The 20,000-nt window shown below is 42.7% G+C and overlaps 1 protein-coding gene across 2 annotated transcripts in view; it reads left to right on the top strand.

Annotated features, from left to right (window-relative positions):
- The first annotated feature begins 4,959 nt into the window (after positions 1–4,959).
- The window catches only part of LOC120573365 (endothelin receptor type B-like), a 17,055-nt gene continuing 2,014 nt past the window's right edge, over positions 4,960–20,000 (top strand). For both annotated transcript variants that reach the window (XM_039823067.1, XM_039823066.1), the window contains exons 1-7: positions 4,960–5,091; positions 9,117–10,003; positions 11,279–11,406; positions 13,832–14,030; positions 15,763–15,915; positions 16,622–16,755; positions 18,666–18,774. In XM_039823067.1, coding sequence (XP_039679001.1) covers positions 9,386–10,003; positions 11,279–11,406; positions 13,832–14,030; positions 15,763–15,915; positions 16,622–16,755; positions 18,666–18,774 — 1,341 coding nt within the window. In that variant the 5' untranslated portion in view covers positions 4,960–5,091; positions 9,117–9,385. The remainder of the gene's footprint in view (positions 5,092–9,116; positions 10,004–11,278; positions 11,407–13,831; positions 14,031–15,762; positions 15,916–16,621; positions 16,756–18,665; positions 18,775–20,000) is intronic.

Genomic DNA, 20,000 nt, shown 5'->3' with positions numbered 1-20,000 from the left:
GCTACTCCAACTGCTAGCTAACGGTGGGCTAACGTTACCTGCTGCCAGGTGTAGTGTTAACTAGCTAACGGTAGGCTAACGTTAGCAACGGGTCTCGGTAACAGCTGAATATTCTATCTCATGATGAAAAAGTAGAGACGATTGTAGACGAAAATGAAGAGAGATTTTATCTTAGTTTTTATTTTATGCAAAACATTTTAGTCTCGTCTTTTTTCGTCAACAACAATGCACGTTAATTTAGTCTTAGTCAGCGTTTTTGGACATTGGCGCCAGTCGTCGCCATCGTCCGTCTTAGTCATGGAAGAAAAAGGGTTGTTGAACGCCGAACTGTTTGCGTTGCCTGTTCGTATGGTTGCGCGTTGCCTGTTTGCGCTGGGCTGTTCGCGTTGCTTTTGTTTGTTGCTTTTTACGTTGCCTGTTCGTTTGTCTGCGTTGCCTGTTCGCGTCGCTCGCGTTGCCTGTTTGCGTTGCCTGTTTGCGTTGCCTGTTTGCGTTGCCTGTTCGCGTTGCTTGTTTGTGTTGCCTGTTCCGGCCGCGTCTTACGCTCGTTCGTGCCTGTTTGTTGCTTGTTTGTCGTCTGCTGTTCGCGGTCGTGCGTTGCTTGTTACGCGTTGTTGTTTTGCGGTTTGCTTGGCGTTGCCTGTTTGCGTTGCCTGTTTTGGCGTTGCTTGTTTGCGTTGCTTCGTTCCGTACGTTCGCTGCCTGTTCGCGTTGCCTGTTCGCGTTGCTTGTTTGCGTTGCCTGTTTGCGTTGCCTGTTCGCGTTGCCTGTTCGCTGTTTGTTTGCCCGTTTGCCGTTGCCTGTTGCGTTGCCTGTTCGCTGGTTTGTTCGCTGTTCCGTTTTGCGTTGCCTGTTCGCTGCTGTTTTGCGTGGCTTGTTTGCTTGCTTGTTTGCGTTGCTTGTTTGCGTTGCCTGTTCGTTCGCTGTTCGGCGTTTCGTTTGCCGTTGCCTGTTTTGCGTTGCTTGTTTGCGTTGCTTGTTTGCGTTGCCTGTTCGCGTTGCCTGTTCGCGTTGCTTGTTCGCGTTGCCTGTTTGCGTTGCCTGTTCGCGTTGCCTGTTCGCGTTGCTTGTTTGCGTTGCTTGTTTGCGTTGCTTGTTTGTGTTGCCTGTTTGCGTTGCCTGTTTGCGTTGCCTGTTTGCGTTGCCTGTTTGCGTTGCTTGTTTGCGTTGCCTGTTCGCGTTGCTTGTTTGCGTTGCTCGCGTTGACTCTGTAACGGCCCTTATAATCCGGTCCGGTTCCTACCGGTTGCGTAGGAACCGGTAGGAATGTGTTGAACGCAACGCGACTATCCAGTAGAAGTTAAACAAAAAAATATTTTTAAAACTGACCTTTTGTCGATCTGAAATGAAGACAGATTCAGCAACCGCACGGCCTATTTCTCGCCTAAGATTCAGATTCAGAATCAGATTCAGATTCAGATTCAGATTCAGAATCAGATTCAGATTCACTTTATTAGCCATTTGCAGTGTAACCCACATTGGAAAAAAATGTGCAAGTAGCTCAAAGTGCAAAGTCAACACATCAGAGGACACAACATAAAAACAGACAAAACAAAGCCACATAAAACCTCAATATTAAGATGCTAAATATTAAAATGCCAATGTACAATAAAATCCATACATAAATTTAAAGTGCCTAGTTTAAGGTGCTTTGTTCAAAGCAATCACATGCTTGTAAAATGTTCTCAGAAACACCAAGTAGTGGAGATAGCGTGGGTGCTTCGCCCCAGGGCCCCGTGCCAATTAGGGGCCCCTCGAACGCCACCGATCTTGCGTCTCTTGATGAAAACAGGGGCCCTTGCCGAGTGACGCATGCAGATTATTAGCTGAAAGAAGCTCATTACTGCATTATGATCTCTCGTTGTGATAATCCAGCTCTTCTTATCAAACGTAACGGCCACTTAAACTCACGGTTACCATGGTAAACCAGCACGACAATGACCATTACCAGGCGACCTGTTTGTTGTATTTCGAACAAACCGCAGACTTATCGGCACATTTTAACACAACTCTATTTACCGCCTTGCATCATGGGAATTGACCAGCCAAACGAGCCGCGCTCTCTTTACTTTTTTCACTTCGTTATTTCGTTCTTGAGTCAGTTTGACAGTCTATAACCTTCAAATGCATAACGCTACCCCTGCTGTTTGCTTTCTTTGTCAAATAGCTTTTAAATTCTTTCCCAAAATTAGACAATATTTCAACCCGTTCTCATTCCGAATTCGTAAAATAAGTACGTTTGGTCAGTGTCCTTCAGCGTCTGATGCGACGAAAAAAGGCACCCTTCGGCGTACTTCTGTAACGTACTGGGGAGAGCCGCAGTTGGATGAGACTTAGCGAGTGGTATGTAAGGGGAAATTGTTGCATAAGGAGGGTGGTTGGGCGTCCTTTCCCCGTTGACCAAGCGCGTCAAAAGGGACGAAAAAGGGACGGCAATAGTGGCGACCAAGCACGTTTACATGAGACGCCAAAGGAGACTTTTAACGTCAAATAAGAACGAGAAAGGCTCCTGACCGAACGTCCTTATTTTACGAGTTGGGTGTGAGACTGTGTTGGATATTTATCCAGGGGGTACAGTTAGACAGTGGTTTTTAATTTTAAGAGAAACACGTTTCGCGGTGAACTATCTGGGTAAAAATAGAAATTCGGGAGCAGCCAGACCCAACGTGACGCGTGTGAAAAGTGTGAAATAACTGAAAACATGTCTTATATTTTAGATTCTTCAAAGTAGCCACCCTTTGCTTTTTTTTGATAACTCTGCAAACCCTTGGTGTTCTCTCAACGAGCTTCATGAGGTAGTCACCTGAAATGGTTTTACCTTCACAGGTGTGCTTTGTCAGGGTTAATTAGTGGAAGTTTTTCCCTTATTAATAAAAAAAGCAAAGGGTGGCTACTTTGAAGAGACTAAAATATAAAGACATGTTTTCAGTTATTTCACACTTTTTTGTTAAGTACATAATTCCATATGTGTTCATTCATAGTTTTGATGCCTTCAGTGAGAATCTACAATGTAAATAGTCATGAAAATAAAAAGGAAACGCATTGAATGAGAAGGTGTGTCCAAACTTTTGGCCTGTACTGTATATCGGAGTAAAAAGTACAACATTTACCTCTGAGATGTGGAGGAGTACAAGTAGAAAGTAGCAGAACATGGAAATACTCGAGTAAAGTACAAGTACCTTGAATGTGTACTTGAGTTACGTGCCATCACTGCATGTCACTGAGAGATGTTTAAAGCTCTCAGACGTCACTGCGGCTCCTGAGGAAGCTCCAGCACTAAACACAGGAGGAGCAGCACATTCGGCTTTGTTTTTTGTTCGCGTTGCTTGTTTGCGTTGCCTGTTTGCGTTGCTTGTTTGCGTTGCTTGTTTGCGTTGCTTGTTTGCGTTGCCTGTTCGCGTTGCTTGTTTGCGTTGCTTGTTTGCGCTGCTTGTTTGCGTTGCCTGTTCGTGTTGCTTGTTTGCGTTGCTTGTTTGCGTTGCCTGTTCGCGTTGCTTGTTTGCGTTGCCTGTTCGCGTTGCTTGTTCGCGTTGCCTGTTTGCGTTGCCTGTTCGCGTTGCCTGTTCGCGTTGCTTGTTTGCGTTGCCTGTTAGCGTTGCGTGTTTGCGTTGCCTGTTTGCGTTGCTTGTTTGCGTTGCCTGTTTGCGTTGCTTGTTTGCGTTGCCTGTTCGCGTTGCTTGTTTGCGTTGCTTGTTTGCGTTGCCTGTTTGCGTTGCCTGTTCGCGTTGCTTGTTTGCGTTGCTTGTTTGTTAGATTTAGATTCCTCAAAGTAGCCACCCTTTGCTTTTTTTGATAACTCTGCAAACCCTTGGTGTTCTCTCAACGAGCTTCATGAGGTAGTCACCTGAAATGGTTTTACCTTCAGCTCTCAGACGTCACTGCGGCTCCTGAGGAAGCTCCAGCACTAAACACAGGAGAAGCAGCACATTCGGCTTTGTTTTAATTTGTGTATAACAGCTATCCATATAGTTGCAGTGCGCCCCCCCATTTTAAATATGTTTGAATCAGAGAGATTGAAGTAAAATGCTTTCGGTAAACTGTGCGAGAGAGCAGGGCTCGGTGGTGTAATAAAGTGAGTCTGCAGTCTGCTATCGCTTGTGTTCAAACGCTCCAATAAAGTCTAATTTGTCGTTTGAATGCAGTAATAAGTTTTACTGCCTCAATTTCCACCAAGTTGTTTTATACAAACTAACTCTTTAATGGGGGGAAAACATGTTAAAAACTGGCTTCAATCACAGTCGGGTGTGTGTGTGTGTGTGTGTGTGTGTGTGTGTGTGTGTGTGTGTGTGAGATAGTAAATATTGAGACACTTCATGTCAGATTGTTTATGAGATGTTCCACTGTAACCGACCGAAAGAGGAGAAGACGAGGGGGAGGAGAGTTATCAGAGAGAGAGACAGAGAGAGAGGGAGAGAGAGAGAGAGAGAGAGAGAGAGAGAGAGAGAGAGAGAGAGAGAGAGAGAGAGAGAGAGAGAGAGAGAGAGAGAGAGAGAGAGAGAGAGAGAGAGAGAGAGAGAGAGAGAGAGAGAGAGAGAGAGAGAGAGAGAGAGAGAGAGAGAGAGAGAGAGAGAGAGAGAGAGAGAGAGAGAGAGAGAGAGAGACAGAGAGAGAGAGAGAGAGAGAGAGAGAGAGAGAGAGAGAGAGAGAGACAGAGAGAGAGAGAGAGAGAGAGAGAGACAGAGAGAGAGAGAGAGAGAGAGAGAGAGAGAGAGAGAGAGAGAGAGAGAGAGAGAGAGAGAGGGAGAGAGAGAGAGAGAGGGAGAGGGAGAGAGAGGGAGAGAGAGAGCAGAGAGAGCCAGAGAGCAGAGAGAGAGGGAGAGAGAGAGAGAGAGAGAGAGAGAGAGGAGAGAGACAGAGAGAGAGGGAGAGAGAGAGAGAGAGAGAGAGAGAGAGATACAGAGAGAGAGAGAGAGAGAGAGATACAGAGAGAGAGAGAGTAAAAACTGAGCTCCATCAGTTCCTCCTTCCTCAGTTTTGACTCGACTGAGCAGAGCTTCTTCTTCTCCTCTCGTTAACACTCAGCGAAGACTTTTGGAAGGATTTAATTCAACAAAAATCCACAGAAGAAGACGGAAAAAAAACCCAAACAAGGTGAGCCACTTTGTTCTCTCGCTACAGAAAGCCAGATGAAAGTTAAAAATTTTTGTTGAGAGTCCAACTTTGTCCTCAATAAGAGCCATTATGTATAACATTAACACATACTGTTAAATATTCCAGCAGCTGAGGTGTTGAAAAATTGGGAAATCATTTATTGTAAAAATAAAAGGAATTTTCTATAAATAAAATAAGTTTGTAGCTTTAATTTTACATGAAATATTGCGTTTTGTTTTGTGCATTTTAACTCTTGTGTTGTCCTCGGGTCAAATATGACCTGTTTTCAAAGTTTTTTATATCAGAAATATGGGTTTCTTAACAACCAAATTGACCAAAATGAACTTGGATGCATGCATGTATCGTTGTTGTGGGTTCCATACAACGATCATCGCAGGTCAAATTAACCATTACTTCCATTGAACCAGTCTGTGATTCACTCAACATCCTCTGATCTTAACTATTAGCCAAAATAATTCATAATATCAGCTATTTTATAACAATTATTTTTGGTAAAAAGTCATTTTAAAGTAGGTTTATTGACCATAAATAGCAAAAATGTTAAAAAGAGGGACAAAAACGTTAAAAAAAATTGCCACAAATGTCCGAAAGGTGCTAAAAAAAAAGGTAGATTGTCAATTTTGTTCACAGAAGGAAAACAAGTTCATGGTAGACGGGAAGACAGCACACAGCTGGATGGAGTTTTAAAGGGATACGCCACCGTTTGTTGAACTAGTTCTTATCACGGTCTCCCCTGGCTGTAGATAGGTGGGCCAACGCATTTTTTTTGTCTCAGTGCAAGTAATTAGGTTGTTTTCTTTGTCTTTTTGTTGGCTCACTTTTACTCACAACATGCTAACCGGCAACATAGGATTCCATTCACTACGCTAAGCTAACTAGCGCCGGCGCTGCCGGTGTTGCACCGGACTAAAACGATGCACGCACAAAAAAACTCTTCACACGCTTCACACTGCGCTTCCTCCGGTCCTCTGCGATACGCCTGCCGAGCGTGAAGTCGATTGGATGAACGGTTGTTGAGAAACTCGAAGGACAGACGGACAGAGGCTCCGTCCATTTCTGTTAGATTTCACGATCGGCATCCAGAGTTTAGAAAGACTAAAGTTAAGTTCTGAGCAGGGGCGGATCTACCGGGGGTGGCATAGGGAGGCAAATGCCACCCTAAAAGAAAGCCTCGCCACCCATGCTGCCACCACAGTTGGCAGCAACGAATTAAAAGTTATGGACAATTTGACCATTTACGAGCGCGAATCTCCAAAGTCCGACTGCAGTCAGTCAAAAACTGTTTGGTTCGCCTCTCACACATCTGCCACTCATCACCTGTGTCTTACCTTAATGCCTGTACTGTAATAAAGCCCCTTACTTCTATCATACTTCTATCATACTTCTATCATACTTCTATATCTCCTATTAAGTGAGGTCACATTGTATGGTCACTTATTACTAATATACTTCTATCATACTTCTATATCTCCTATTAAGTGAGGTCACAGTGTATGGTCACTTATTACTAATATACTTCTATCATACTTCTATCATACTTCTATATCTCCTATTAAGTGAGATCACATTGTATGGTCACTTATTACTAATATACTTCTATCATACTTCTATCATACTTCTATATCTCCTATTAAGTGAGGTCACATTGTATGGTCACTTATTACTAATATACTTCTATCATACTTCTATCATACTTCTATATCTCCTATTAAGTGAGATCACATTGTATGGTCACTTATTACTAATATACTTCTATCATACTTCTATATCTCCTATTAAGTGAGGTCACAGTGTATGGTCACTTATTACTAATATACTTCTATCATACTTCTATCTCCTATTAAGTGAGATCACATTGTATGGTCACTTATTACTAATATACTTCTATCATACTTCTATATCTCCTATTAAGTGAGGTCACAGTGTATGGTCACTTATTACTAATATACTTCTATCATACTTCTATATCTCCTATTAAGTGAGATCACATTGTATGGTCACTTATTACTAATATACTTCTATCATACTTCTATATCTCCTATTAAGTGAGGTCACAGTGTATGGTCACTTATTACTAATATACTTCTATCATACTTCTATCTCCTATTAAGTGAGATCACATTGTATGGTCACTTATTACTAATATACTTCTATCATACTTCTATATCTCCTATTAAGTGAGGTCACATTGTATGGTCACTTATTACTAATATACTTCTATCATACTTCTATCTCCTATTAAGTGAGATCACATTGTATGGTCACCTCAAATGCAGGACATTGATTGCATGAGATTAAGTTTGTCTGTATGAGTTTGTAAATGGCAGCTTGTGCCCTTTTGTAGTGTGTACATACTATTTATCATCAAACTGTGATTAAATTCAGTATATATACGTCTGCCATATGTTGCCACCCCTCAAAAATTCCTGCCCCCCTCTCGCCATCCCATGAATATTTTTCTAGATCCGCCCCTGGTTCTCAGATCTTGTTTTCTGTGAAAACGCAGCAGTCTGAGTCGTGACGAACCATCTCAGGTGTTTTAAAAAAAAAATGTCTTTATTAGAAAAGTGTGTTTCTTTCAACCAAATTTTCAGAAAAATAATGTGGATTGTACCACACAACGAACTTCACAAGGAAAATAAATGATCAGCCCACTACTTTCTTTAAATTTGTATGTTTTATTCAATTTTATAGCATTCAAAAAAATGTTTTTATGAAAGAATGTTGAAAAAAGCTTCAAAAACGTCAAAAGGCGCAGACATTTTTTTACAAAAACATCGGAAAAAGTGACAAAAACATCGAAAAAAATGACAAAAACAACGGAAAAATTGACAAAAACATCAGAAATGTGACAAAAACAACGAAAAAATTGACAAAAACATCAGAAAAGTGCCAAAAACAACGGAAAAGTGCCAAAAACATCAGAAAAGTCACAAAAACATCGGAAAAATTGACAAAAACATCAGAAAAGTGACAAAAACAATGGAAAAAGTGACAAAAACATCTGAAAAAAACATCGGTGGGTGGGGGGGGGGAGAAGCAACAAAAGAATTAAAAAAGATGACCAAAACGCTGAAAAAAAAGTTAACATTTTGACCCAGAAAAACAAAAAGGTGCACGGTCGACGAGAGGACAACACAAGGTGTTTACCTCGGGTCAAATTTGACCTGTTTTCAAAGTTTTTGTATCAGAAATTTGGTTTTCTTTCAACCAAATCGCCCAAAATTAACATGGACGGTTCCATACGACGCTCTTTGCAGGTAAAAGGAAGGATCAGATCTTTACCTTTTAATTATTTACTAATTATTGACCATGAATTCCAAAAAGAAGTGTAAAACTAGAGTTAATAAGTTGGAATGAAGTTAGCTAACAAGATCAAGAACACAATCAGGAGATGATCTATACTTAAAGGACAATTCCGGCGCAAAATGAACCTAGGGGTTAATAACACGTGTACCGAGTCTCTGGGATCGGTTTTCATGCTAATCGAATACGACCAGTTTTAGCGCAAACCGCTAATTAGCTTATAACGTGTCTGTAGCTTTAAACAAGCTACCGCAAACCGGTGGTTAGCTGCTAACGCTAGCTTTCGGGGCAGATGGTAAATCGCTATTTCTACACCACTAAAAAGGGTCAAAATAGCACCACATTTAAACGGTAGCATAATGAGGATCCCTACATGCAAACCGAAGCATTGGGAACTTTGTAAGTGTACAGACAGTTTATTAAAAAGTTAGATTATCAAGACAGTAGCGTTCATGTTTACATGCGGGTGCCACCTTGGAAAACAGTCACCAGCAGTCGAATCAGTAACATAGCTCAAGCACATCGTTCGTGATTCAGAATTGTCCTTTACTACTTTATAAAGTGGCAAAACAGACGGAGGACAACGCAAGGGTTAAGAAACACCTCAGTAAATAGTTTAAATATTTACCATTCGGCAAAGTTGCAAAGTTTAGTCTTTAATCAATAACCCTGTTTTGGTTTTTATTTTGCCTTTCCAGAGCCTCGAAATAACCAAATTCAAGAGCTGCGGTCAAATTCAGGTCCAGTCCAACGTTGAGAACTTCTAGAGCCTCTTGGACTTGCAGCAGCGGAGGTTTTTTTAGAGGCGGTTCTGAGATCTGAGGTGGTTTTGGAACGGGATCCTGAACGTAAGAGCGGGTCTAGAAGGCGCGGAAAAGTTCGCCTACGAGTTCTGGAAATACTGCAGGTCCGACAAGTTGGTCTCTAGATTTGCGTTGTGTTTTCGTAGTTGTTCTCAAGAGTCCAGATGTTCTTTGGAGTCAGACAAGTGGATTCAGAAAAGGGCTTTGGACCCAAAGCGGGCTCCAGAGTTCCCTCCATGTTCACCGCGCTGCTGGCCGTCTGGTGTTTGGCATTTGTCGACCCGGTTGGTTGCCGCAGCGGCAACTTCTCAGATCTGATGCCATCGGAGCCGCCTGACTTCCACGGCGCGGGCACGCCTCTGGTGGATCGCGTCCAGACCTCGGACCACGGAGAGCCACATCGGGCGCAAGAGACCGCCGCGATCAAGCGGCCCCCGTCCGCCCTGGAGAAAGGACGATCAAAAGAAGTCAGCAAGCCGAAGCACAAACCCGACAGGAAGCCTGACTCGTCTTCCTCCAACTCCTCAGTGGCGGTGGTCCGTGTGCGCCCGGTGTCGCCGCCGCGCTGCCTGCACGCCACGTCGATAAAAAACGCCTTCAAGTACATCAACACGGTGCTGTCCTGCGTTATCTTCGCCGTGGGGATCGTTGGAAACGCCACGCTGCTGAGGATTATCTGCCAAAACAAAAGCATGAGGAACGGACCCAACGCGCTGATAGCCAGCCTGGCCCTGGGAGACCTGATCTACATCGCCATTGACCTGCCGATCAACGTCTACAAGGTACCGAGGCTTTACTACGGTCACGCCTACTTATGTACAGCATGTCGTGTCATGTATGTGTTCAGTCAATTGGGCCTCGGCTCGCTCCGTAGTTTTGGGAAATCAGGAAGTGACGCAGCAGAAACAAAGCTCCTCGAGCAGAAAGGGTCTGTTGAATGGGGAGTTGAGTTTCAAAGCCCTTACAGATGGTTCTCTCCTCAAGACTAAGGCCAGTTTTTGCAAGTTCCCCGCAATTTCATCGCATAAAATTACATAAATATCCCGCATATTCCATCGCATTGTTTAAGAAAACATGCCGCATAATCAAGGATTTTTGCCCGCAGCAATCACAAAAAAACTCTGCATTTTTCTGGAAGGACTGGCTGCTGCTAGCCTTCTCTGGATACATGGATGTTTTCCATTGATAAAATGCACTCAAGCAGCAGTATACTTCATGTTAAGGTCATACAACCTTTTTTTTTTTTTACATTCAATTGACCTCACTACAGCACAAATATGCTAATAGCCCAGTTTTTCCTGAAAAAAATGATATACATTGATTGACTGTGGACAACAGGGTTGATGTTTTACAAGCTTTTTTAGAAAATAAAACCAGACGGAAAAGTAATTGTAAAAATGGCCTTAGGTTCCTGAGGGTTAAACATAAATATATTCTGATGTGATTACAGCAAAGACATCGTCGGCAGTATTGACGGCTAAATAGGCTCCAAAATATTTGGTTCTGTATTGACAGGTGCAATATTTGAAAATCTGTAATTATTTATTATTATTTTTTTAAATTACATTTATATATCTGCATTTATGTCAAAACCTCGAGACCTTCAAACATCTAAATGTCATTTATTAATATGTATTTGTGTCAAAATGACATATTTTGACTGGAAACGCTTCCAACACGCTTGCATGTCGCGTGAAAAACAGGCGTCGGTCCTATTTCTAGCAGGCACACGTTGTCGGCGCAAGCCGCGCGAGTCAGGCAGGCAGTGTGCAAGCTGTAACCTGTTAACATGGGAGCTGAAATAAAAACGGACACGCTCACGCCACGCAGCCGGTGTGCAGGAGCCCTAAAGTCATTTGCGTGTATACTGTCGATGTGAATTGTTAATCAGAGCGTTACAAATCAAAAATGTCCCTTTTAAAGTATACATTTAGAACAGCTAAAAACTGTGCCATCAATTTGCGATTGATCGCGACTTGACTGTGGACACTATGGGATTATTTCATGGATTAATCATGTGTGTGTGTCTGTGTGTGTGTGTGTGTGTGTGTGTGTAGCTCCTGGCAGGGCAGTGGCCGTTTGCCGACAGTGTGTTCGGACTATTCCTCTGTAAGCTGTTTCCCTTCCTGCAGAAAGCTTCAGTCGGCATCACCGTCCTCAACCTGTGTGCTCTGAGTGTGGACAGGTAACAAACACACACACACACACACACACACACAAACACACACACACACACACACACACACACACACACACACACACACACACAGACAGACACACACACACACACACACACACACACACACAGACAGACACACACACACACACACACACACACACACACACACACACACACACACACACACACACACACACACACACACACACACACACACACACACACACACACACACACACACACAGACAGACACACACACACACACACACACACACACACACACACACACACACACACACACACACACACACACACACACACACACACACACACACACACACACACACAGACAGACAGACACACACACACACACACACACACACACACACACACACACAGACAAACACACACACACACACAGACAGACACACACACTGACAGACACACACACACACACACACAGACAGACACACACACACACACACACAGACACACACACACACACACAGACAGACACACCACACACACACACACACACACACACACACACACACACACACACACACACACACACACACAGACAGACACACACACTGACAGACACACACACACACACACAGACAGACACAAACACCACACACACACACACACAGACAGACACACACACACACACACACACACACACACACACACACACACACACACACACACACACACAGACACACACACACGACACACACACACACACACACACAGACAGACACACACACACACACACAAGCACACACGCACACACAGACAAACACACACACACACACACACACACACACACACACACACACACACACACCACACACACACACACACACACACAACACAGACAGACAACACACCAAACCACACACACACAGACAGACACAACCAACAAAACAACACACACACACACACAACACACACAGACACACACAGACAGACACACAAAACACACACACACACACACACACACCACACAGACACACACACACACACACACACACAAACACACACAGTACACACACAGACACACACACCCACACACACACACACACACACACACACACACACACACACACACACACACACAGACACACACACAGACACACAGACACACGCAAAGTATTCGACTGTGATGCTCAGATCTGAATTTCAACTTTAAAACATTTCCAAAGTGTTTACATTTGTTTAAAAAAGTTTAAAAAAAAAATTGCTGCTTGAACAAACGACCTATGGGGGATTTTTTCGGGGGAGGAGAGTCTCACAAACTATGTTTTTACCCCTTTGCTCACACCGGTATTGGTTGTTTTCAGAAGCTACTTCATTCCGTATCCTACATGTTACTACTTTGTGTGTTAGTATGTCATTAAAAACAGTATATCCGTGTTTTTAAATGTATATATATTTTTTTTAATCGTTTTTAACTGCTGTTTTCATTTTTAAAGAAAAAACTGAGGTGGTTGTTTTCGGAGCAAAAGAGGAACGATTAAAAGTCAACGCTCAGCTTAAAACGACAATGTTAAAAACAACAGACAAAGCCAGAAATCTTGGTGTAGTACCAACTGCACTGCCAATTTTAATTCTCGTCTTTTATCTAGTGGCATTTTTGAACAAATAACGGACATATTTCTGAGAATTTCTCCAAGGTGGGTGTGACATAGACACAGATTTTATGATAAAATCTAAAGGAAAAAAATTGGAACTGTTTAGGATTTTGCAAAGTTTGTCTGAAAAAAAATAAAAATAAGAACTAAGCCTCATAGCGACAGCTATATTGTAGGTAAAGAGAAGTACTTCCACTCTCGTTTATGGGTAACGAGAGTGGAAAGTCACATGTTCCTGCCGGGGCCCGTGGTGGATGAGATGGTAAAGAAAAATGGTCCTGCCTGTTTTTCATCGTTTTTTAACTGCTCTTTAATGTTTTATATGAAGCACTTTGAATTGCCCTGTTGCTGAAAATGTGCTATATAAATAAAGCTGCCTTGCCTTGCCTTTAGGAAATGTCACATATTATTTTTTGTAAGAAGGATTCTGAAAAAGCGCTCGTTTGCTCGTTGCAGATACAGTGCTGTAATTCAGACTCCAAAAACAGACACTTTTTTTGAGAAATATCGGTTTCTTCCCGTGCAACTTTTTCTTTTTCTGGGTCAAAATTTTAACATTTTCTTGTTCTTTGTCTACCCTTTTCTCAACGTTTTTGTCAATTTTATTCAAATTCTTTCCTATTTTCTTTGTCCCTTTTTGGTGTTTTTTTTTTTTTTAATATGTTTTTGTACATTTTTTAAACAAGATTTTTGTCGCTTTTTCTGATGTTTTTTGTCACTTTGTTTTTAGTTTTTTAAAGAAGTTTTCATCACCTTTGGCGATGTTTTTGATGTGTTTTTTTTGCCTTACCCAGGTATCGTGCGGTGGCGTCCTGGTCCCGGGTGCAGGTAACAGGCGTTCCCACGGTAACGGCGGTGGAGATCGTGGCGATCTGGCTGCTGTCCCTGGCGCTGGCTGTGCCCGAGGCCATCGGCTTCAACATGGTCACCTTCGACTACAGGAACGTTACCATGACGACCTGCATGCTGCAGCCCAAGACGCCCTTCATGACGGTGAGTTTTTTATAGCTTCTGTAAACTACGGAGCCCCAGAGATGACATCCAAAAAAAAATTATATTTAGTATAAAATTAGTATATTGTAGCCACAAATTAGCATTTTGTGACCACACATTTGTATTTTGTGACCACAAATTAATAGTGGCCACAAATTATCATTTTGAGGCTACAAATTAATATTTTGTGACCACTAATTAGCATTGCGAGGCCACCAATTTGTATTTCATGGCCAAAAATGTATATATTGTGGCCACAAATTAACATTTCGAGGCCACAAATTAGTATTTCGTGGCCAAAAATTTGCATTTTGTGGCCGCAAATTAGCCTTTCGAGGCCACAAGTTAGTATTCGTGGCCACAAATTAGTATTTCGAGGCCACAAATAAGCATTTCGTGGCCACAATGTTTTTATTTATTTTTTCGGATATCATGTCTGGGGCTCCGTAGTAAACCTTCCCTTCACTCTCAAAAACAACTACACAGCAGCGGAGGAATGTAACTAAGTACATTTACTCAAGTACAGTAGGTACAAATTCAAGGTACTCTCGAGGCCTCTTTACAGTCGCTGTTCCCGACCTGTCGCGCCACAATGTGACGTATTTTGTTTTCAGCAGCGCACGACAAAGCAGAAACAGAAAGCATGGACGAGTTTGAGGGCAAGTCTCTCTTGTAAACTTAAACTGGGTTAAAGGACAATTCCGGCGCAAAACCGGTGGTTAGCTGCTAACGCTAGCTTTCGGGGCAGAGGGTAAATCGCTATTTCTACACCACCAACAAGGCTCAAAATAGCACCACACTTCCACGGTAGCATAATGAGGGTCCCTACATGTAATGCGAAGCATTGAGAACTTTGTAAGTGTACAGACAGTTTATTAGAGACAGTAGCGTTCGTGTTTACATTCGGGCGCCATCTTCGAACCACGAACGCCGTGCAACCAGTAACCGGTAACATAGCTCAAACACAGCATTCGTGATGCGACTGCTCATGACTGTTTTCTAAGATGGCGTTGAAGTGTGGTGCTATTTTGAGCCTTGTTAGTGGTGTAGAAATAGTGATTTACCATGTGCCCCGAAAGCTAGCATTGGCAGCTAACCACCGGTTTTGCGGTAGCTTGTTTAAAGCTAGAGACGCATTCGATTAGCATGAAAACATATTCATCCGCATCCAAGGTGGCGCGCGCCATCGTGACGTCAAAATGATGTAATATATCCTCTCTTTCTTCCTTCCTTCCTTCCTTCTTTCTTTCTTTCTTTCACCCTGAGAAATGTTTTACCTCAGAAACACGGTTAATGTTGAATTCAACAGTTTATTGTTTACGATCTGAACTTGAATTTCCAGTTCAGAAAGTTCTACATCAAGCGGATTTTAAACGATGTATCCCTACAAGAGGTCTGTGAGTAATATAACCGAACAGGTCCCGGGGTAAAGGCTCATCTGTCTCCGTGGGGGAGAAGGAATGGACTCTTTGGTCCGTTTCCATGTTCTCTGTGTTGTTGTTGTGTTTCAGGGCGAGGTCTCTCTATCTCAGATGGTTTAGATTACATCATTTCCTGTTTACATCTGCAGGTCCTGACTGGACTAAAACACAGTCCGCCCTGCCGCCGGCACTCACAATCTTAACCTGGGTCAACTGGCCTGTTTCCCCCAAATCATTTTAATATGTGTCATCTTGTATGTTTTATGTAAAGCAATGTAATGTAATGTAATGTAAATGTAACTGACTTCCAGTTCTACCGGGATGCGAAGGACTGGTTGCTGTTTGGCTTCTACTTCTGCGTTCCTCTGGTGTGTTCGGCCGTTTTCTACGGCCTGATGACCTGCGAGATGCTCCGACACCAGAAAGGAAGTCTGAGGATCGCACTGAGTGAACACCTTAAACAGGTACACGCACGCACGCACGCATGCACGCACACACACACACACACACACACACACACAGACAGACAGACAGACAGACAGACAGACAGACACACACGCACACACACACAGACAAAAACACACACACACACACAGACATGTGCGCATGCACACAAAAACACACATGCGTGCACACACAGACAAACACACAAAGACACACACACACATGCGCGCACACACACAGACATGCGCGCATGCACACAAAGACACACACACACACACACATACAGTTCCATTCTGTATACTACATATTTACCACATTTGATATGTGTGTATTCATGTAATATTTTCTATAATATGCATGCACACACGCATGCGCGCGCACACACACACACACGCACACACACACACACACGTGCATGCACACGACACACACACATGCGCACACGCACAGACAAACACACAAACACACATACACACACACAGACATGCGCGCATGCACACAAAGACACACACACACACACACACAGACAGACTGTTCCATTCTTTATACTAAATATCTACCACATTTGATGTGTGTATTCATGTAATATTGTCTAAAATATGCACACACACACACACACACACACACACACACACACACACACACACACACACACACACACACACACACACACACACACTCACCAGAGGTACCAAGGTGTTTTCAGCTGGTATTTCCTCTCCACAGCGTAGGGAAGTAGCTAAAGCCGTGTTCTGCCTGGTGCTGATCTTTGCTCTGTGCTGGTTCCCACTCCATCTGAGTCGCCTGCTGAAGTGGACCGCCTACAAATCCCATGATGCAAACCGCTGCCAACTGTTAAAGTAGGTGGAGAAACACACACACACATTCACATCTCTTCCTGTCTGTGGTTGTAGTTTAAATGTCGTCATCTTTTTTCTCTGGTTGCAGCTTTAAAACCATCTGTACAGTATAGTTTAGCAACAACTTCTCCAAAACCATACGATGGTACTGGTTGTTTATTCCTACCCTCTCAGGCTACATGAGTATCTCTTGCTGTGTTTAAGCCTTTGTAGTCCGTGATTTTAAACTAGGGATGTACTGAATCCAGGATTCGGACGAATATTGTACAGTCACAGCGTGTACAAATAACAAGGTCACATGAGACACAGCCATCTTCTAACCGTATACAAACTGGGAACTATATTCTCAGGAGGGCGAAGCACTGCTACTGCTGCTACGGAGTGATTCGCTCGCTGCACCTGAGAAGCCCCGTGGTGAGGAGCAGAGAGTAACAACGGGGCTTTTCAGGTGTTGTGCTAATCACTCCGCCCAAGTAGCAGCAGTAGTAGTGCTTCGCCTCCTGAGAATATAGTTCCCAGTATGTTTACGGTTACCTCCAGGGTCTGTGCTAAGCTAGGCTAGATGGAGCCGGTTATCTCCAGGATCTGTGCTAAGCTAGGCTAGATGGAGCCGGTTATCTCCAGGGTCTGTGCTAAGCTAGGCTAGATGGAGCCGGTTACCTCCAGGGTCTGTGCTAAGCTAGGCTAGATGGAGCCGGTTACCTCCAGGGTCTGTGCTAAGCTAGGCTAGATGGAGCCGGTTACCTCCAGGGTCTGTGCTAAGCTAGGCTAGATGGAGCCGGTTATCTCCAGGATCTGTGCTAAGCTAGGCTAGATGGAGCCGGTTACCTCCAGGATCTGTGCTAAGCTAGGCGGTTACCTCCAGGATCTGTGCTAAGCTAGGCTAGATGGAGCCGGTTATCTTCAGGATCTGTGCTAAGCTAGGCTAGCGGTGGGTGCGTCAGACAGAGTTACGACACGCACGGAGATGAGAAGGGTATTAAGTACGAGGAAAGATTCCAATGAGAAGTTTTCTTGATGCATAAAAATCATTTTATTGCCTATTACTTTACAATTATATATATATATATATATATATATATATATATATATATATATATATATATATATATATAAATTTACAATGCAATAGACCTTTTTCACGGTAGACATGTTGACATGTCATAGTAGGAAAAGCCCAGGTGTATTCAAAACCATTACTGATGGCTGTATTCCACTTAGGAGAGGTCCTGTTATTAGGGTGACCAGACGATGCTAATGGGAGGTGATGGCTTTGTAGCATCAAAATGGCGCCATGGGAGGTTTGAGTTGTGAAGCGAACTTGCCGCTCTAATGCCTCCTCACCTTACTTCCTGCTTTACTCCTGTCATTACGACTATAAAACGTAAACATGAGGTGTAATTTCTGTAGAGCTGCAACGATTAACCAATTAATCGATTAGTTGTCAACTTTTAAATTAATCGCCAACTATTCTGATAATCGATTAGTCGGTTTGAGTAATTCTTTTAAGACAAAAGTAAAAATTCTTTGATGTCAGCTTTGTTAAATGTGAATATAGTTCTAGTGTCTTCTCTCCTCTGGGACAGTAAACTGAAGATCTTTGAGTTGTGGACAAAACGAGACATTTGAGGACGTCATTTTGGGCTTTTGGGAAACACTGATCCACATTTTTCACCATTTTCTAGCATTTTATAGACCAAACAGTTAATCGAGAAAATTATCAACAGATTAATCGACTATGAAAATAATCGTTAGTTGCAGCCCTAAATTGCTGCTTGAACAAACGACCTACGGGAGTAGTTTTTCAGCGGGAGGACCTGTTGTCCTCTGATCGGTGTCATCCTCTCCATCTTCCCTTTTCGGGTGTAGCTTTTAACGCTACGTGTTCTTTTATTTTCTTCTATCGGCAGTTTCCTGTTGGTGCTCGACTACTTCAGCATCAACATGGCAACCATCAACTCCTGCATCAACCCCATAATCCTCTACTTTGTCTCCAAGAAGTTCAAGAACTGCTTCAAGGTAAATACCTTTACCTTGAATGGTATTTTTAGTATTGAATACAATACTGAAAACAAACGTGGCTGCGCTCCGCGGTCCGAGTGTTGATGATATGGCGGCGTGACATCACGACGATGATGTCACAGGGGTCAGAGGGGCGTGAGACAGAGACAGAGACAGAGAGAGACGTCGTCTAAATGTTTTGGGATAATTATCTCGAGGACCGAGAGTGATAAACACAGAGAGGGTCCTGACCTTTTTGATGAAAGACTTTGTGGGAAGCGAGCTGTCTTTTTTCTCCAAAAAGTCGGAGAAAACAACCCTTGTGATGTCACAGTGATGTCACCGGGGGGTTTATCTGCCGCCGGCCTGTGGCTCGGAGACAGAAGGCGTTGTGTCACAAACTGGAGGTGTGGAGTTTAGTTTTACTTTAAAGGTGCCCTGCCACACAAAACCGGTTTTAACTTGTATTTTTTTTTTAAAATCTGTCAGGTCTTGTCTTCTAAGCACAAACAGACATTTGGAAAAACAGAAAAATGGGCTCCAATATCCAATTTTAAATTTTTTTCCACCTTGACAAATAATAAAATTGGATCTTTAAACAGTTTTTCCAATTTTCTGTTTTTATTCAGAGGATCAGAAATTGAGAAATTTACAAAATTTCGTCTGAGCTCCAATTATTCATAATACTGCCGTGGTATTCTCTTCCTTTACTTTACAGAATATGCAGGTCATTATTAACTGCATATGGTCCAAAAAAAAAAAAACCACACAAACTGATAGACTTTGGGGTCAGAGGTGCTTGCAACTGATGGTTTCGAGTGGGGGGCAAAAAGACGGAGAGAATACCATGGGAGTATTATGAATAATTGGAGCCCAGACGCAATTTTGTAATTTTCTCAATTTCTGATCCTCTGAATAAAAAACAGAAAATTGGAAAAACTGTTTAAAGATCCAATTTTTAAATTTGTCAAGGTGGAAAAAAAATGAAAAATTGGATATTGGAACCCATTTGTTTTTCCAAATGTCTGTTTGTGCTTAGAAAATTGAACTGATAAGCGTTACACTGACCTTTAGTGCACACACATTATAGACTTTACATAAAGTAAAATTACTACTTAAAGGAATGCGCCACCGTTTGTTGAAATAGGTCTTATCACGGTCTACCCTGGCTGTAGATAGGTGGGCCAACACATTTTTTGTCTCAGTGCAAGTAATTAGGTTGTTTTCTTTGTCTTTTGTTGGCT

The sequence above is a fragment of the Perca fluviatilis genome, chromosome 14, assembly GCF_010015445.1.
Source record: "Perca fluviatilis chromosome 14, GENO_Pfluv_1.0, whole genome shotgun sequence".
NCBI lineage: Eukaryota > Metazoa > Chordata > Actinopteri > Perciformes > Percidae > Perca > Perca fluviatilis.
The sequence above is the reverse complement of the archived record's forward strand: the minus strand, read 5'-3'. Positions and strand labels throughout refer to the sequence as shown.